At 37.3% G+C, this 19,866-nt stretch overlaps 6 protein-coding genes across 6 annotated transcripts; 2 read left to right on the top strand and 4 right to left on the bottom strand.

Annotated features, from left to right (window-relative positions):
- Window positions 1-1,726: 1,726 nt before the first annotated feature.
- On the top strand, window positions 1,727-1,930 carry PKNH_1220400 (40S ribosomal protein S28e, putative; the record flags this gene model as incomplete). Its single annotated transcript, XM_002260221.1, has 1 exon — window positions 1,727-1,930. One exon carries the CDS (start codon window positions 1,727-1,729, stop codon window positions 1,928-1,930), a length of 204 nt encoding a protein of 67 aa, XP_002260257.1.
- A 924-nt stretch (window positions 1,931-2,854) lies between these two features.
- PKNH_1220300 (MORN repeat protein, putative) lies at window positions 2,855-4,443 on the bottom strand (the record flags this gene model as incomplete). The annotated part of the gene is made up of 4 exons (XM_002260220.1): window positions 2,855-2,932; window positions 3,158-3,294; window positions 3,484-4,102; window positions 4,282-4,443. The coding sequence occupies 4 exons, from the start codon at window positions 4,441-4,443 to the stop codon at window positions 2,855-2,857; spliced, it is 996 nt and encodes a 331-aa protein (XP_002260256.1).
- Window positions 4,444-5,961: 1,518 nt separating this feature from the next.
- PKNH_1220200 (meiotic nuclear division protein 1, putative) lies at window positions 5,962-7,288 on the bottom strand (the record flags this gene model as incomplete). Its single annotated transcript, XM_039114087.1, has 7 exons — window positions 5,962-5,989; window positions 6,123-6,209; window positions 6,336-6,487; window positions 6,621-6,705; window positions 6,826-6,879; window positions 6,970-7,039; window positions 7,150-7,288. 7 exons carry the CDS (start codon window positions 7,286-7,288, stop codon window positions 5,962-5,964), a joined length of 615 nt encoding a protein of 204 aa, XP_038969814.1.
- Window positions 7,289-8,035: 747 nt separating this feature from the next.
- PKNH_1220100 (splicing factor 3B subunit 2, putative) lies at window positions 8,036-10,410 on the bottom strand (the record flags this gene model as incomplete). The annotated part of the gene is made up of 3 exons (XM_002260218.1): window positions 8,036-9,807; window positions 9,996-10,122; window positions 10,321-10,410. The coding sequence occupies 3 exons, from the start codon at window positions 10,408-10,410 to the stop codon at window positions 8,036-8,038; spliced, it is 1,989 nt and encodes a 662-aa protein (XP_002260254.1).
- A 1,243-nt stretch (window positions 10,411-11,653) lies between these two features.
- Window positions 11,654-12,791, bottom strand: PKNH_1220000 (conserved Plasmodium protein, unknown function; the record flags this gene model as incomplete). Its single annotated transcript, XM_002260217.1, has 4 exons — window positions 11,654-11,796; window positions 11,988-12,018; window positions 12,235-12,339; window positions 12,669-12,791. The coding sequence occupies 4 exons, from the start codon at window positions 12,789-12,791 to the stop codon at window positions 11,654-11,656; spliced, it is 402 nt and encodes a 133-aa protein (XP_002260253.1).
- A 1,359-nt stretch (window positions 12,792-14,150) lies between these two features.
- PKNH_1219900 (conserved Plasmodium protein, unknown function) lies at window positions 14,151-19,790 on the top strand (the record flags this gene model as incomplete). Its single annotated transcript, XM_002260216.1, has 1 exon — window positions 14,151-19,790. One exon carries the CDS (start codon window positions 14,151-14,153, stop codon window positions 19,788-19,790), a length of 5,640 nt encoding a protein of 1,879 aa, XP_002260252.1.
- Between the last annotated feature and the right edge of the window lie 76 nt (window positions 19,791-19,866).

Here is a 19,866-nt window from a genome sequence, read left to right as displayed (position 1 = left end):
GGTCGTCCCAAGGTAGGTGTTGCACTTTTGGAAAAGAAACCAAATTTATCATAATTTTTTTTCTATTTTTTTATTTTATTTTTTTTTTTTTTTTGTAATGTTCTTATGCCATGTTTGAAAATATAGTTATATGTTTTACTGACAGTGTTTAGGATTTGGAATTTTTCCTTTCCGTGTCCTTTGGACATCGCCCATATTTGTGTTTTCCTCTTTTTTTTTTTTTTTTACGTTAACCCCAACTCTTTGTAACGCAACTTACATTTTGCGTACACGCCGTTTGATTAAGATATATTTTAGAAAAAGAAAAAAGGGGCATATTAGCCAGGTGCAGCCTCGCATGATAAAGGGAAACGTCTGAATGGAATTATTACTTCTCCTTTGGGTTACACAAATGGGGTTTGAAAAGTAAAAAAAAAAATTAAAAATGGAGAATAAGGTAAAATTATATATATATGTACAAAGACCCTTCCCCCTGGTATTTCTTCATTTTTTTTTTTTTTTTTTTTTTTCCTTTTCCAACATGGCAACGAATTGTTAATTATAATTGTGCGTTCTGGTTACTGGCAAAACATAATCCTCCCCTTTTTTTAAAAAACCACAGAAATAATGGGTAGGGGAAAACGAATGGAAAAAATGTTTACCACCATTTAACGGATGAACCTTTACCTTTTATTTAATTACAAGGGAATGTTCCTTTTTTTCGCCCTGTTGGAGGTTCACTTTTAATATCTGGCGTGACAGAAATGGGGGGTTGCTCCTATAACAGAGCTGAATATAGTTGGTGGGGTACTTTGTCAAAACAGCACCAAGTAAAGCATATCTTGTGTAACCGCAAATATATCTTTGCCGCACTCTTTTTTCCCTTCCCCCTACGAAAATAGTAAACAAAAATCGGAGCATAAAGAGAAAGTTCAGCCAAAAGAACATCCACATAAGTTGAAGCATATATAAAATGACGCCAAGGGGAAAAAAAAAAAAAAAAAAAAAAAAAAGTACTCCTCAAACCTTTGTGCGGATAATAAGTTTAATGCAGTTTGGGTGGGTCAACAAAGTTATGTTTGTTTGTTTGTTTGCGTTTTTTTTTTTTTTTTTTTCCTTCCGTTTCCAACTGCGCACCACCGCGGTGTTTCGCAAGCAACCCAATGTGAGTAAATATTGATCAAAAAAATATTCGTTACATTTGAAGTATTCACAAGAAATCACCAATTAATTATATCTTATATTTGAAGTGTAAAAGCTGTATTTTTTACTTCCTTCACCGAAGGCGCATTTTTTTTAAAATACCAAACTCGGTACCATTTGTTTGGAATGACAAGAAAAAATATATTTATGCGCAGTTTCTTTTCTGCAACGTTTAATTTTACAAAAGGATAAAAAAAGAAAGGGGGAGAAAAAGTTTGCTAGTTTTTGCAAAAATATTTAACAAAAGCACGACATATATATATATATATATATATATATATATATAAACAAAAAAAAAAAAAAAATGCCAAAGGAATTTTAAAAAAAATACAAATAAAAAATTGTAACGAATTTATAACGTACGCAAAATATCCTCGTAACTCTTCAGAAAGTCATTTATTTAATTAATTGCTTAATTAATTTTGCCAGTTATTTGCGTAATTATTCATTTTAATTCTTCATTTATTTCGTTTTAAGCGATCTCCTTAACCAAACGGCCATTTTTTTTTTTTTTTTTTTTTCTTACCTCTTTTTTTTTACCAAAATGGAAAAATCAAAGTTAGCCAAAGTTGAAAAAGTTTTGGGAAGAACTGGAAGCAGAGGAGGAGTCATACAAGTCAGGGCCCAATTTATGGGAGATACAGAATTGTCAGGAAGATTCTTAATCAGGAATGTTAAGGGCCCAGTGAGAGAAGGAGATATTTTAGCCTTACTCGAAACGGAAAGAGAAGCAAGAAGATTACGATAAGCGACGCTGAGGAAGAAAAAGAGGAAGAGATTATGTGTGTGGGGGAGGAGAAATCCCGACGATGGAAAAAGGAGAAGGACAAATGGCAGTATCATCTCTATCTGATTAGCAAAAAAAAAAAAAAAAAAAAAAAATTCTTATATTTTTATTGCACAAACTGCAGGATGCTCACGAACTGAAACATATATCATCGTGCGTTGTTAAAGAGAGGAAGAGCATATACCCCCCACCACCACCACCACCCCTCCTAATTGTAAAGGCGATAAAAGATTAAACCATAGTATATATATATATATATATACATATATGTGCAACATGAACCTATGTCCAGCCCTTAATTATATACCTTTTTTTGCATCCTTTTTCCCTCTTTTTTTTTTTTTTTTTTTTTTTTATCTTATGTTTACGTGGATGTAATAGCTTCTTCACCGTGATAATTTTAAAGAGCAACATGTGGGGGTGTACACCTGCGCACGCATGCATGTATATCTACACGTATATGTATATGCCTGCGTTTGTGTTTTCTTCCTACACCGCTTGAACAAGCAAACCACGGAAAAAGAGACCTTTTCAAACCGAAAGAAATAAAAAAAAAAAGAAGTCTTACATATATATACATATGTATCCCCTCACGGGGCACTGGAGGAGCGTTGCCGCGTTCGCCCAGGCAAAAAGTACCAATTAGTGAAAAGCAATTTGAGTGGATTGAAATGGGAACAATCGACAGGGCGAAAAAATAATAAAGTTCAAATATCAGCGTTCATGGTTTGGGGAAAAAAGAGACATGTGTAGACAAACAAATGAGTAGTCCACAAAAAATACAAACCGCGGGGGAATGCGGAAATCTGATAAAAACAAATCTGAGCGCGAGTGCAAAGTGAAGGAATGTACACCTCTTCTCTTTGCCACACATATACGATACAACTACACCAGAGTCGCTGAACTCGTTGCCTGTGCCTTCTTTAAGTTAATGCGAAAATGGGGCTTCTTCTTTTCCGTTATCTGCAAAGGAGGAGAAAGGTGGACGAGAAAATATTGTTTCAAATTTTTACGCAAAGGTGCGTAAAGGGTGAAAAATTTCCCCTCTATATATTTATTTACACAATCGCAATTGTGAAAAGGCTGTTCTGCGAAAAGGCTGTTCTACGAAAAGGCTGTTCTACGAAAAGGCATCATAAACGAAGAAGGCACTCGAGGAGGCTGCTCCCTCCGCACGGGAGTACTTACCTCATACAACTTCTTGTACATATCCGGGTTGGAAAAGATAGTTGTGTGAATGATGGAATCCTTGAGGAATTCTTGCACATTTAAATTTTCTTCAATATGGTCCAAGACTTTAACAAAGAAGCCTTTGTCATACAGCACTGCAATATTTGTGTTCGGGAGGGAGAAAAATTGGATATGTGTGTGAGTCGGGGTGAACATAAAAAAATAAATAAAAATGTGATTGGTGGATTTCTTTAACAGGGGGGGAGATGTCCAATGATTGAACGACATCATCCTCCCCCATACACATATACACACCGTACACCATGCCCCTACCGCACACGTACCTTTCGTTTGATTCCCTTGAGGACTAATTTCTAAAAATTCTCCGTCCATATTATTATCCCTGAACACACCACATAGTATCCGTCCATCTTTATTTATGAGCTGACCTTTCCCATGCTTCTTTCCTCCAGAATAATTCCCTTCATATATTGCATAATTGGCATCGTTATTCCACTTGTAGTAGCCTTCTCCGTGAAACAATCCCTTTTCAAAATTGCCGACATATACATCTCCATTTTTAAATTCATACCTTCCATTTTGGCATAAATAACCATCTTTAATATATCCAAGGGCATGATCACCATTTGCAAAAAAAAACTCGACTTCTCCTACCTCCTCATCATCCTTAAATGAGCAAACATATTTCGTTTTTTCTGGAGTGATAATAGTTCCTTTTCCTTCCCTTTTATTATTTGCGAACTCACCCTCAAAAATAAATCCTTCTACTGTTTTGTATACTCCATGTCCATGTTTTTTATCTTTTACCCAATCTCCTTCATATGTATTATTTTCCCTGTCTGTCCATTTTCCCTTTCCTTCTTTTTTTCCGTCTACAAATTCTCCCTCGTATTGGTCTCCATTTGCGTACTTCAATATCCCCCTTCCGTGCACACGATTATCCTGCACAATTCAGAGGAACAAAAAATGAAGCACATGATGAGCAGATATGCACATGTATGTCTATGTTGATATGTCTACGCCTGTGCACACACTCCTTGGACTCTCCCTGGAGGAGCATGCACACAGGGCATGGGGCGTTAGCTTCTCCCGCTTCCGTTGCAGATATGCACAACTCTTACCTTCGTGGTGCCCGTATACACTGAGCCGTCGCTCAGCGTGACAGTGACCGTGGGGAGGTCTTCGTACGGGTTTTCTTCTTCGCGAGTGTCATCCTCCGTTTCGACAACGATTACCTTCTTGGGGCTTTCTGCGTTCACTGCATTCTTAGTGCAACACCTCATTTTGAAGATCGAAAAAAAAAAATTGCCTCGATTCGTGCACGCAGGTCAAGGGGCAAAAATAGCCCGCAAAGAAGCTACACTCGCGCTCTTATATATAAATATGTATGTGCACTTATTCCGTTGGAAGTACCCCCGTCGAGACAGAACAGTTCGCACGAGCCCCTGTTAAACGCACGCACACTGTTCACGCAAATCTACTTTTCCCACAAATTTTACGTCAAACGGTTTCGCGAACACAAAAGTGGTGGACAGGATGGAAAAGAACTTGTAGTGTGCATCAAGTGAACGCTGTGCTTCGTTGTGAAAGGTGGAGAATTAAAAAAAAAAAAAAAACACACAGACAGACAGACAGACAGACAGACAGACAGACAGACAGACAGACAAACAAACAGACAAACAGACAAACAAACAGACAAACAAACAAACAAACAAACAAACAAACAAACAAACAGACGACGCGTAAGAAACGAACACAAATGCATATGTACACATATATGCGAATGTAAATGATAAAAACTCAAGCAACGTACACTTACGGTGTGCGGAAAAAAAAAAAAAAAAAAGGAAACATGTAAACGAAGGGTAAACGCGCCTATATATATATATATATATTATAGCAACGTTAAGAGAACAACTGCCAAATTATGGAAAAAATGTGAAGACAATTTGCGCTGGTGTGTACAGTGGCACACATAGCCGTACAACATTTTTTTACGCAGCACAGTCGCAGGGACACCTCAGGCGGCCTGCTTTATCTGACCCCTTCACACTTCTCATGCGTAATGCGAACCCGTAAAAGTGTAAGAAAAATTAAATTCACGAAAAAGCGCCATTTTCCTTATTGTAAAGTTGCATGAACATGCAAAAAAAAAAAAAAAAAAAAAAAAAAAAAAAAAAAAAAAAAAAATTATTCACTTGATGAAAATGTTCCACATTGGGAGAACTCATTTTTTTTTTTTTTTTTTTTTTTTTTTTTTTCATTTTATAAGAAATTTGTTGCCATTTGATCTGCCCTTTTAAAAAAGTGCAACGGGGATGAGACAACCATTTTGGCATTTCCCCTTGTCATATATTTCCCTTTTTCTCTGCTGCTTGTAAATTTGCAAAGGTGTATATGCGTGTAGACGATTGTTACGAGTGTTTTATTTTTGGGGGGGGGGGGATGATCACGTGAGTCATTTGGGAAGTAGCAGACTGCGATTCCACTGACACACACGCACATGTAGTAAACCACTTTCAAATTCGAAACCTCTCTCTCACGTGAATATTACATGATTGTTTCCGTTCGGTTTTTTAAATTTTCCTCTCCAAATGACAAACCGAAGGTAATGAAGTGTCTCCACCGCTTATAACCAAACGAATTCCTAATAAAAAAAAAAAAAAAAAATGTCCCATTTTGAACATCCCCCCCAAGAGAGAGAATGTTGCATGTTTCTCCATAACGTGGCAAAAAAATTCCTGTACACATTCTTAAGCATCTCAACGTGATATCTCGCGCAATGGGAGGGATATACCATTTCAGTTCCAGTTATTAAATATATCCTTGCTAAAAAGAAAAAAAAAGAAAAAAAAAAAAAAAAAAATTCAAATTACCTGTACATATCTTTTTCTACATAATAAATTGGAAACTCCTCTTTTGTAATTTTTTTCATTTCTTCTTGTTCATAAATTCAAATTACATTCCTAGCAATCTATCGACCGTGTCTGAGGGTTTGTTCGTTCTGTCCTGGATCCACTGCTTCACCAAGGAGATGTTGTTGTTCCATCTTTGACGGTAAAAATGGAATAAAAAAAAAAAAAAAAAAAAAATGTTTCTTCTCCATGGAAATGTGTGCAATATTAAAAGGGCAATACCTCTACATCAGAACAACGGAGTTGTTACATTTTCTAACCTCTGAATGGATTCCACGGCACATTCATTCTGCATCTTCATCATTTCTATGTGCTTTATATCCGTCTTCTTCACATTTTCCAGCTTCTTCTTTTTATCATCGAGATGGTTCATTAGCGTTTGGGCTTTCTCTAGTTTGTCTTTCAGTTGTTCCTGCGTTGGTAGTGAAACAGTGGCGTAGAGGTTCTACACACATGCAGACATACACATGTACATACGGATATACACACTCACATGTGCAAACTACGAACAATGAAAGAAGAAAGAAGAATCTATGCCATGATACCTGCGAAATGCTTAAAGAGTTGATGAATTCTTCGTAGTCCTCCTTCTCCCTTTTGGCGTTTTCTTCATACTCTTCCTTCTTTTCCCTTGCAAGGAAAGAAGTTTTTGTGTGTGTGTGAGGGGGGGGGATGTGTTCTCTGCGCTTATGTTTCTTTTTTTTGCGTGCTAGGTGTACTGCTACACATTGCAAAATCGATTATGCATACTTCATCTCTTGATATGAATTCTGCAGGGTGGAGGACTCCTCAGTTTTGAGCACCCTTGAAGGGAAGAAACAAAAATGAGGAAGGGGCAGCAGGAGAATAAGATATATTGCGTATCGAATTGGCAAAACAGAGGTGTTCACATACCAGTAAACGTTCTGCAAACCGACCTTCTCCGACTTCACTTTGTTATCATCTACTAGCTGTTGTAGTAGGTCTACTTGGTGAAGGAACCCATTAGGGAATGTTTCATATATATAACTATGATTCCATACACGAAATGACAATCTACCAAAATATGAGGAGCTTCGATGTACATGTTTTAACCCTTGACAAAGAGAGAACGGATCCCCTTCTTCGGCGCAAGCGCCTCCAACTCCTTTAGTATGAAAAAGGATTCACTCTCCAGCATGATGTCGTACAGGATTTGTTTTTTTTCATCGTTGCTTTTCCCCTTTTTTTTCATTGTACCTTTTTTTTTTTTTTTTTTTTTTTTTTTTTTTTTTTGCAAATGGGATGTGTAAAAGTGGGTTCCAGTCACAGGGGGTTGCCTTACGTTGCTTTTTTTTTTTTTTTTTTTTTTTGTTTTCATTTTTATGTAGGGAGATTTATGTAACTTCGTCTACACATTTAAAATAGAACGGAAGTGGTATGTAAATTCCTTCTGCTTCACATTCTTCCGTTGCTATGTTGTGTACTTACACGTGTTTCGTTCGTTGCGGCTTGTGCAACATGTGTAGACCTGTCAAGATGATCGCATTTGCTCTCTCAAGTGCGTACGAGAAATAAGATAAACAATGGGAGATTTTTCTACCCCTCTCCATAGAGCCCGCCATGGTGAAATTCAAGTCCATTTCGAAAAGACAAAAAAAAAATTATTTTCCCTCTCCGCCGTTTCGCATGTGCACTAAATGGATGTTTAACAAAATAACGCACATCCACCAATTTTTGAGAAAAAAAAAAAAAAAAAAAAAAATTTACAAAATTGTGCAGTGCCTGAATTGTAAATGTGGTGGAAGTTAATCCAGACCACTTTGAAAACGTAAAAAAAGAAAAAAAAAAAAGGTTCCAACATCGACGCGTGATTACGCAGTGAAGTTGGTTTTAACGTAGGAAGAAAAGAATTTCTCCCTCGTGGGTAACCACCCCGCAGGTACGGGAATAGCTATATTATTATTGATAAAAAAGCGGATGAGATATAAATGGAGGTTGCTCAAAATTTGAAGTACTTTTTCTTTTTCTTTTTCTTCTCCTCTTTCTTTCCCTTCTTGGGTGGGTCGACCTGGGCCGACACCAGCTTCGCCTTATTGGACAACTCCTCATGTTTGCTGAGTTCCTTCTTTATATCTTCTATGTTCGTCTGTGGAGGGTTAATTTGGAGTTTCCTTCCCGTTTCACTTGGAGGATAAGGTGTTGACATTGCGACTCCGCTGAAAGGGGTAATACCTCCTCCCCCTATTTCCGAAACATTGGATGACTTACTCATAATAGAAACTGCGGGATTTATTTTATACTTTACATTTGAAGAAAACAAATGATTCTGAGACATGGGTACTTCTTCCTTTTGCAACACTGTGTATGGTTTGATATGTGCGGGATTCATGTAATTATTATTGTAAACATATTTGGGTGTTTCATACCCAGAAATGAAGGAAGTTAAATCTACAGATGTTACCCCACTTTCCATGAAGGGAGTATAGGATCCGTTTATTTTTGTATTTGTAGCAACACTGTACAGTCCACTGCTGTAATTGCCTTTCATTATGTCTTCACTCAAATTCAGGTTTGCATTTTCTGAATCGAGTCCCTCCATTTTTTCTTTCTGTTCTTTCGACAATCCTTTCTTTTTCTTCCTCTTTTCCTTCTCATCTTTGCCCTCTTCATCTACTTCCTTTTCTTCCTCGTTTTCATCATCTTCATCGTCTTCCTCTTCCTCAGAGTTCACATAATTTTCATCTATCTCTCCCCAGAGAAAGTCGTCCGGGTACTTACTGCTGTTTTCGCTCGTGTGCTGAGATATAAAATTTCCATAGATGATATTTCCCGATTCATCTACATTTTCGTATTTCCCTTTGGCTCCATCATCCTGTGTTTTATTCATGCCACTTTGTGGTGGCAAACTTGATGTGTTTCCAGGGCCACTCTTCCCTCCAGAATTCTCCGCTGAAAGATCATTCAACCCGGGGATATTTAAATAAGGAAAAGAGGGAGGTAATCCATATTTCTGCATATTAAATAACCATGGCAATGGTTCAGATGGATCTATATTTAAAGCATTTCTCAACTTTTCAGAAATAACTCCTGGGCGAAATTTCTTCGTTTTTAATTCAAATTCTTTCCCTTCATAATACACATCTGCAAATTTTACTAATTGGGGTTTTGTTGCATATTTGAAGAAAGCATCATGAAGCGTTTGGTAATCTATATCCATGGTGTGCAGTTTGGGTCTCACTCTATCCCGCATTTTTTGTTTTAACGATTTTTGTTCTTCCTTCTCTTTTATGGCTTGCCTAATTTCGCTAATTTTGGTATCTTCAATGTAGGGAGGTAATTTGTATGGTATTTTTTCAATTCCCCTTTTTCCGTGCATATACTTCCTCTTTTGGCACCACTGTTGTGGCACAGGCACAGAATCCTTTAGGCATTTTAACCAGACGAAAAAAAAAGGATCACATGCTGTCGTGTCCCATATTTCGACTAGCTCTGGTTTTTTTGCAAATTCTTTTAATTCCACTACGGATGGTCTATTTAACAATTTTAATGCTTTCTTCGAAATGGGTCCCTTCTTTTTTGTGTTTCCTCCATTTTCTTCCTCCTCTTCATCGTCATCACTACCATCATCGGATTGCTCTTCAGAGTTGCTATCATACAGACTTATTTTTTTTTCATTTTCCATCTGCTCTTCGCATTCCTCCTGATCATCCCTTTTTCCTTTAAACTTTTTGTATACATCTTGGAAGTTTTGAAAAATTTCTTCCTCAATATCTGTGTTTCATGGAAAATAACAGGGGCAGACACAACGGGCACAAAAATGGGTTATAGGTTCGGTTTAGAGTAGGTATACACGCATATGCGGTTTGTACAACCTATTCACAATTGGTTACATGACAGTCGGTGGAATATATCCCCCATGTGGGTTCGTAACTGCACATGGATGCTTTCTCCTTTCTTACCTTCCTCCACGTATTCCACGTAGGGTTCGTGTCGATAACTGCTTGTATTATTTCTGTTTACAGGACCAGCTTTGTCGATATTCCTCTCCGTCTTGTCCCTCTTTTCCTTCTTGGCATTCTTCTTTTTCTGCAAAAAAATGGGAAGAATAGACGTGCAAATGGGAACCACAGGCAATGCTCCAATAGAGTTATGCCCATACAATTGTTTACATTTTCATATGGGCAGATACGCTCCATGGGCGCGCTAATGCCCCCTTTTTTATCACGTGGATGCATGCTACTTCCACAAATGCACATAAATTTGTTTCCTCTCCCTTCGACGTACTATTTTTTTTATGAGGTTTTTGGCCTTGGTGGGGTTGGTCCTCCTTAGCTCATTCAACCTCTTAATGTCAATCAGGTCTGCCACAGCCATGGTTCTTTGATGCAGTTTCTGTTCCGTTAACAATTGGTCCTCGCTTTCTAATCGGGCGTTATTTCGCCTTGTTTTGTTTTGCAAGTTCTACGTAGCATGGCTCTGCTCTTTATGCCTCAGCGAAAATGCATCCTCTTCGCATTCGCCTTTATATCGGCATGAAAAAGAGAATTGTACAAAAATTGAAAATCGAGTTAACCATGTGGATAGCTTAGCCTTGCTTCAAGGAAGTCCTCATAAATCGTTAGTCATGCAGAACGGGACTTTATTATTATAAAGGGGGGGGAAAAAAAAAAAAAAAAAGAGGAAAACAGGTATTTACTCGCTGTTTAGTTTTGCTAAGCATATTTATTTCTTACACTTTTAAAAGAACGCTTCTTTATCCGATTCAATTCCTTGCCCCTGGAACATGTCACACGCGGGAACAATAAGTAAACGTCTTCAGGCCAGAAAGGTGCAAATGCGCATATAATTTTTTTTATGGTCTCATTCCTGTACGTTGTCATATACTGCGTTTTTTTTTTTTTTTTTTCTCCTTTTTCTGCCATTTCTTTTCCTGCGCTAATTGCGCGCCTCGGTAAGCTTATATGTGCGATGAATAAATCACGTGCATATGTTAATTTTATTAAATTTTTTTTCATTATATATTTGCATTTCTTCTTTTTTTTTTTTTTTTTTTTTTTTTTTTTTTTGAAAAGGGAGCCACCCTCCCCATGCAGATATCGTAAGCATTGATAATTATTTAAAAAAAAAATCATATGCTGCCTTTTACCATATGTTGTAAGCCCGCCTTTAGACGAGCCTACGGCACAGAAGCGACGGAGGAAACAGTTTGAATAATTTTATATATCCGTTGTCTGGTCGAAAGAAATACTTTACGAAAAAAACAGAAAAAGGGAAGGTGCAAAATGTAAGGAAGAAAAAAAAAAAAAAATGTACTATGCATATGAATGCATATGCGTGTGCGCCCCTGCGCGCTGACACGAGTACTTGTGTAGCAAATTAAGGTAATTCGTTTTAGAGGAAGGGTTATCCCCAAAGGGAGACTTAAACTAAGTTAAGCTTAACGGTTGCTTAACAAGCCCTTAACGATAAATGAAAAAAAAAAAAAAAAATTGTAGGAAGAAAATGCAACGGGACAGATAGACAGGCAAATGGAAATAATTAAACACAAAAAAGAAAAAGCATAAATGGAGAATTGCCATATGCATGGTGACAGCTTGTTTGCATTTATCCAAACTTTTCAAACATCTTCCATTGACAATATGGCATTTTTCATGATATTCATTTGCTCATTTTGTATGCCCATCAGTTCGTAAAACCGCGACAAGTCATTCTGTCTGAGTTCTTGAAAGTCAGCAAAGCGTCTTCGCGTATTTCTGCTCGCTGAAAAGGTGTATGTGGTCATATATCGCCACGGATGCAATGTGCACATGCGGGGGTTATTTGTACTTTACACGTGTAATTTTTTTTTTCTCTAATATGGGCATACTCAATCGAATGAAAGGTAACGCCTTTTACCACTCCAACATTTGTTAACTTTAAGAAATTTCAAAAGCGTTCTATGTTCAACATACCTTCATTGTTCTTCGTGCGATGTAGCCATAACTGAAATAGCAAAAAAAAAAAAAAAAAAAAAAAAAAAAAAGATTAACAATGGATCAACGAAAGGGGAACACATTTAAAGAATAGTAGATTATTTCCACGCACATATGCACAACTGCTAGCTCTTAATTTTCTTCAAAAATGACCTCTGAAAATATGCTACATTTTCATGCAGAATAGGTTATGTGTAAAGTAGTCGTTCCTTTTTTTTTTTTTTACATTTCGATTTTCCTCCAAATAGAAGTTAAACATTGGCTGCGCTGATTTCGGTTTTGCGGAAAATAAGCTGAACAAATCGGGCATATTTTTTTCCGCGCTTTGGGCCTAACGGGGGGGGGAAAAGCATTTGCAGAAGGGGAGAATGGCATCATGAATAAGCCTAATAAATTGGCACAGCAAATTTCCCGAGTAATTCACAGGTGCCATTTTTACATTATGTAAAATTGCCTTATTCTGTTAAGCTCCTGCTCTCTATATTTTCAGCAGAAATGGAAAAATTGACAAAAAAAAAAAAAAAAAATGTTTTTTTTCGCGAAAAATGACACACGGAAAAGTAAAGATAACTGTTCACAGAAGGTTGGCAACCGTTAGGTGAGGAAAACTTTAGATAATTAGAAAATGTGACAAATTAGCAAGGTAAATGCTTTTTGTACCTTCGTTTGTGTGAAATTGGGGCCTTTAGAAGCAGCCCCAGTGGGGGCTGAGCATTTTATGTCTGCACCTTTCCAGAGTAGCGAAATGAAAGAAAGTAGAAAAAGGAACTGCGTTTTATTCATTTTTTTTTTTTTTTTTTGAAAACCGTAAAAGCTGGTACGCAAGTGGGTGGAAGTCAGACGGATGGCTAACAAAAGAATTGCAAAAGGTAGAATGAATAAAAGAATGCGAAGAGGAACGTAACTCTGATGAATAAAATGACTGGTGGGAGCTAATTACACCAGTAAACAAAGGGCACACATTGCAAACAAAGGAAAGACAATTTTTGTTCATTATAGGAAAAAAAAGAAAAGAAAAGAAAATTATGCTTAGGGGTAAAATATAAAGGGATACATTCGCTTATTTGACGGAGGCAAGCAATTTCTCTCACACATGTAAATTGAACTTGATCCCATGAGCATGTTTTCACAAAATTATAAGGTGTGGAAATTTCGATGAGGTGTACACAAGCCACCCGTGTAAAGGCGCTGTCCATCCTGCAAAATGTGCTCTTATTGTGTTTTACCATTTTTTTAGTTTCACTCATCCGTACCTTCGTGTACGTACACTGAAATGCGTTTAGTGTGCCACACGCATATGCGCATATATTTACATATATATGTAAATGTAAAAATAAATATCCATGTAGGTATATCCATGGTGAGAAAGAAAATTTTGCGATGCTCAAACCATTGACATGGCATATCCTTCACTTTGAAGATAATTCCCGAAATTGAAAAAATTTATTCACTTTTGGGAATTTCCCCTAAATTGAATTTCTGTAGAACGAGTTTTAAACAAAACAATTACAAATTGTGCCACATACGTCTTGTTTTTTTTTTTTTTTTTTTTTTTTTTTTTTTCCTTTTTTTCCTTTTTTTTTGCCTGAACTGTTCAGGTAAATAAATTCTACGAATTACCATTTTTCAAGAAAAGAGAAAAATATATATGATATATATATTTTAATAATATCATTTTACATTTTAAATGTTCATAATTTCCATCGACATTGTGGAATTATAACATGCACACCATATTTGATAACTGCTTCACTTCTTTTTAACTTTCATGTGAAAGATTAATTAAGAAGTGCAAGAAGCAACATATACTTGCAATTTGGCCGCATGAATGTTCATGCCGGACTTTATAGCCATTGTTTATGGCCTTAAATCAAAAGCCAAAAGAATTAAACACAGGCAGACATCGTTCTACATAAAAAAAAAAAAAAAAAGTTCCGCTTTCTCAAGTGAGGTTTTCTCTCCTGATAAGATATTCCTCTAAACATTGTGACAGAAAAGGAACAAACTGTGTAGAGGAAGTAAAATCAAGGCACGTCTATTTTAAAAATTGTTATAAAGTACAAACCTGAAATGTACTAAATGGAGAAAGGCTCCCCCAGGAAAAAGACATGTCAGTATTTTGATGATGAAAGATATACAAACATGATAAATGAGGGAAATATAAAAAACGAAATGGAACAGTTTTGTAAATTTTTTCACCAGGACAATAACAACTCTTTTTTGTGTAATGATTATTGTGAATATATGAACAACTTCTTTGCGAGTGAGGATCAAATGTATTTTGGTGCAAAATACCACTTTGACTCATTCGATAAGTTTACAAATTTTCCTGTACATACCCCAATTTGTAAATTATCAAATTTTAAAAAAATTAAAAGGGAATATTTTGCCAAAGGAAAGAAAAACCGATATTGGAAAAATCCTCTTTTTAAAAGAATTATAAAAAATCATCTAGACTACATTGAGAAGTACGTATGTAAGTTGGGGACTCGACCCAGTGCGCAGTTCGCTAAGTTTCGGGAAAGAGGTAGAAGAGGCAAAAATGGCTTTCCCAGTAATTCCAAAATTGTCCTGCGTAAATATTTCAACATAGGGGTGGAGAATACGAGGAGAGGAAAAAATTCCCCAAAGAGAGGAAATGTTCTTAATCGAAAGTACAATGGTGGCCAGAAGCAATCACTTAGAAAAGTCTCCCCAGAAAAAAAAATTCTGCACGGGGATCCCCAAATGTCAATTGACGAAAAAGGGAAATTCTTAAAAAGGATAAACCTACATTTCATCCATAGTGAGAGAAGCGGCATAGACATTCTATTTTCTCCAGATGATGCAAAAGGGCTCAGCAGACTTTTTCTTCTGCGAAAAAGACAAACTGACCATTTGGAAGAGGAGAGAGATGACAAATCAACAAAGTCGGAAGATATTTATAGGAATGCACAATTTGTTCCACACGAGAAAAGGGTTCAAATTTTGTCATATGACGATATGGAATTTTACAAACTCATGAGAAAAAGACTGAGGGATAAGTGTAAAAATGAAGTGAGCTTCTCAAGAATCGGCTGTTCGACCGATACTTCCTACGCAAAAAAAAAAGTGATAAAGGTACTCTCCCCAAGGGGAAAGTGTATAGGGGGGAAAACGGATGATAAACAAGAAGGAGATCAAATTGAAACCAAAGGATACATGTTTCTTTCCCTTGAACATGTAAAGACAAACCTCGAAAGAAATAAAGATACACAAAATGACAACGACCAACTCTTTGTCAATTTGGGTAGCGTCAAATACAAGTGCCTCAATAAATATCACTCACTGTTGGATTACCAAAATGAATTCGCTCAAAGCTTCGGAGAAAACAACAAGATAGGGATGACGAAACCATATCTCCCTGGCGCAGAAGGGGAGACTACGGAATGGTGTTTCCCCATCGATAGTGATGTTAGTTTTAGTAATTTTTTGCAAAAAAACTGTGGATGGTATTTTACCGAAGGGAAAACCCCAAATGGCATGAACTCATCCCAAATGGGTCATTCTAATGGGAAGGAAAATGTGAATAAATTTTACATAACAAGCAGTACCACGTGCACGAGCGCATCTAAGTCTGAGGCTAACCACATTGATGATGAAATTTGTAATGACGAGGGTAAAGACGCTTCTGTCTCATCGGAGAAATTCAAAAATATATACGAAGAAGGAAATAATAACCACACGAATGACATCCAAGATGTGGGGACACATTTTTTGGTGAACAACATGGTACAAGTTCTACCCATGGGAAAATCCGAAGAAGGGGGCATATGTTACCAATCCAAGTTGAGTGAAAAATTTTCAAAGTTGAATTTTAAGAATGCACAGGTAGGGGAAGATAAATGTAGTGTTTACGATAACGAACGGCTATGTTCCGTGGCCTGGGATAACCAATGTGGATGTAGTAGCAACTTAGGTGATAGGAATGAATGTTTTCCCCATGGAGAAGTTTTATCACCCTGTGGTGTGCCATTACATGATCCGGAAGGGAGTTATGCAACCATAACTAATTCGCAATGTAATTACGGCCCGCTGGGATCGGTGCTCAAAAAGCCAGAAAATGAAGAAGAAAACAAAAGGGAGAATTACCCCCGTGAGGGGAGATGCACACTGGAAGACAAAATACCCAGTGACACCTTGGAGCAGGTAAAACACTCATGTAAAAATGGAGAAATAAGAGGAAGAACAATTCCCATCATTTTGGAGACTCCTCAATTAGAGAACAAACAAAAATTTGCACTTAAACCGAAAGTCTACTGGAGTAAAAGGAGGCCCTTTTGGGAGGAAAAAAAGAGAAAAGGAATTCGTAACAGAAGAAATACAAATTATCATCAATATAGAAAGTTCTCACTAAAGAATGTAGAAGACGATAATGCCCATTCCAAGAAAGACGTTTTATCCTTTAAAGGGGGGGTCCATATCGGATGTGAATTTACAAAGGGAAAGAAACAAGTACTTATGAATTTCCCCCTGACTACTTATTCCACATGTACATTGAGAAGTACCCCACTTTTGCATAAAAGGGCGCTCACAAATGAACCCTTCTTCCCTTTGGAGAGACGCATAATACACAGTAGTGGAAATATTCAGAAGAAGAGTTACACAATATCCTGCATAAACGAAATATCCATTTTAAGAAATAGAAAGAAATTATCCGTGAATATTTTGTCCTTAGATGATGGAAATCAATATGACAGAATGGGGAGTAGAAGTGAACAATTTTGTGTGGGTTCCAGTAAGATGCCATACATCAGGTTGTCTTCTAACTGTGACCGTGTTAGCGACCCAAGACGAGGAGAACCAGACACAGAGGCAGTGCGGACGAGTCACTCATATGATGTAACCCCTCTTAAGGATGATACTCTACTCCTCACCATTGTTCAAAAAGAATCCCCAATGGAAAATGGATCAAACGAAAAGTACAGTAAAAAAAATGAGAACAAGAAAATGTTGAAGTGTATTTACACGAAAGGGTTAGTGGACAAAAAAAAGGAGCCATTTACAAATACGGAAGGAACAACTTATTGGGAAAAGGATTATGGAATGATACCACCAATGAATGATAACTCTTTATATGAGAATCTACTAACTAGATGTGAATCCCCCTGTGGATTCTTTCCAACGAGTAATGATTCCAAAGGTGAGGAACTTCCCATGTGTCACAGAAAAACCATAACGCAAAACGCAGATAAAATGAACAGAGAGTTTAGTTGTAAATATGCAGAAGGGGACACAGAGAACAAGGACGATGCTTCAAAGGTGAATTATTTCCACAAGAACGACTTACTCCCTAAGGAAGGAAAATTAAAAATTTTAAGTTCTTCCAGTGATAATAAGGTGATAAACCAGAACGTTCCCAGTGGAAATATTTTGTCTCAAAATAAGAGATCCATGAAGAAACGAAACAAATCCGAGATTAACAGCACCACTGCTAGAATAGACAACCAACAGATAAACCATTCCAATGATATGGATAGAAGGAACATAAACTGTGAATCCGTTTGGGCTAATCATCTGAAAGGGGATTCTTTTACCCACTCAATATATCCAAATGGACAACCTTCGCAAGCGACTGAACAAAATTTATCCAGTACTGAGAATACACATTTAAGGAATCAATCTACAAATAGCAATCTCGATATGGGGGGTAATTACAATATAGGAGCCTTATCGAAGAATGAAAGGGGGGGAAGAGGAAACAGAGTTACCATTTCGGTTGGAAATTTAAATGAAAAATTTCAATTCGGAAAGATCTGCCAGGATGATTCCGCTCCGAGTGAACAGAAAGAAAGTTGTTGCTACCCTGATGGTAAGTTAGATTCCTCACGGAAAGAGAAGGACCAACCGAGCACGAGGGAACAGTGCATCTGTCTAGCCGATTTGGATGAAATAAATAAGAAGACGCACTGTGTGGAAGGAGGAACTGGGCGGAAGGAAAAGGAGGGAAATTACAACCAAGTGGAGAGATTAAAAATGGGAAGAAAAAATGACAGTGGTTTTGGTGCTAAAAAAATCGAAGCGGTTAACAAAAGTGATTACCATTTAGAGGGAGAAATTGACAAGGACAAATTCTCTAGTAGGACAAATTTCCCCATCGACTTTTTCAACATAAATGAGAAAAGAGAGACGAAAAATGTAATTTCTAATATTGGAAAAAAGAATCTATCTACCCCTCAGCACATCCAAAATTTTGAATATCCTTTCGCAAATGCAAACAACTGTGAAGCAATTCCTGCATTGGACCACGTCCATTGTGATGGAGAACTGCCGAACAGATTGAGAAATGCATCTCCCGAACATGAGAAGGAGAATATCAATGAATCCTTCACGAAGAAATCGCAAAACGGCTATCTGATCGAGTGGTACCCAGGATTTGACATCCCGATAGGAACCTATGGCAGAGCCATATTGAGAAAAGCGCTACACCAAAAAAGAATGACAGATGTGAAAAAGTGCGACGAACTTTTATCATCCAATGGCTTGTTCCCTACATCTAGATCCACCTTCGGAGACATGAAAATAAGGGATCTTTACAGAGCTGCACATATATTAGGAATATGGAATGTGGCGGAAAAATATTGCCTTCTGGCATGCGAACGGAATGGGTATAAAAGGGAATGGATTGATATGCTGAAAAGGAACGGTGTTAAGATTACCATCAAGGCACTTAAAGAATTGAGAAGCAAATATCTACTGACTAGTAAAAATTTTTCAATTTCTGGGAAGAAGAAAAAGAATAATAATAATCATGCAAAGGAAAGTGACAACCATGGAATGGACACAAATAAAGCAGCTAGGACAGAATTCGAAAGATGTGTGGTGCAACCGGGGGGTTCGATGTTAGAGCCATCTTCCACCATCCTCAGAAAAGCTTCTCACAGCCATAATTGCTTACATGATGATAAAGCAGGCAGTACAAGAAGAGACTGTTTCCACAATACGAAATGTAAAAAGGAAAATAAATCAGGCTACCAAATAGATGAACGGAAGAGCTACCTGTCCACAGTAGAATCCATAAAAACAGATAAAAAAAGAACCTCCAACCGGCTACATTGCACAGTCCCAAAGTACAGTTCTCCTGCTATACACATGCATGGATCTAATGAAGCGATCCTGGATGAATTAAAGAAAAATCGGGTTCTTATTACTAATGATGAGGTTTACCCCAGTGGTAGCGATGGGGTCGGAAAAACAGATTTCATAAATACGCATAAGGACAGGTTGCCTTCAACCCCTCAGATGATTAACACCAATGTTGTAGATTATACACCTACTCCCCACATGAGCGTGGGCAGTACGAGTACCTCCCTAAGTAAAATTCAGTTTGGTTACTCAACACAAGATGTATTTTCTAACATGGTAGTAGGACCCGTAATTGGAACCATGACGGATGATTTTGAAATGTCAAATGAGATTAGCATGGAGAATTCCAACCAGATCCAGAACACCTGCCACTTCTTTGATGAAAATATTCTTCATGAAAGAAGAGAACTTATTCATCCGAATTGGAACCCCAGTGGCATGGCATCACTGCTAAATAATGCCCACACTGTAGGAACAACAATTACGGGTGACAACGAACTTCATTCCGCATACATTCCACTAATGGGAGATTTCCCCACTTATGAATGTATGCGGAATGAGCATCCTTTAAATATGGGAATACGCAGTGATCTGTTCCACACGGGAGGCACCTCCGATTCATTTCAATTTTGGAACAACGCACAAAGTGGCACGTACTTCCTTCACGAGTATATGTAGAGAAAGACGTCTTTAATGAATGCTACAAGGGGTGTGTAGAAAATGTTGATGGGCGTTCGTATGTGATGACCGGATC

This window comes from Plasmodium knowlesi, assembly GCF_000006355.2.
Source record: "Plasmodium knowlesi strain H genome assembly, chromosome: 12".
NCBI classification, from domain to species: Eukaryota; Apicomplexa; class Aconoidasida; order Haemosporida; family Plasmodiidae; genus Plasmodium; species Plasmodium knowlesi.
The sequence above is the reverse complement of the archived record's forward strand: the minus strand, read 5'-3'. Positions and strand labels throughout refer to the sequence as shown.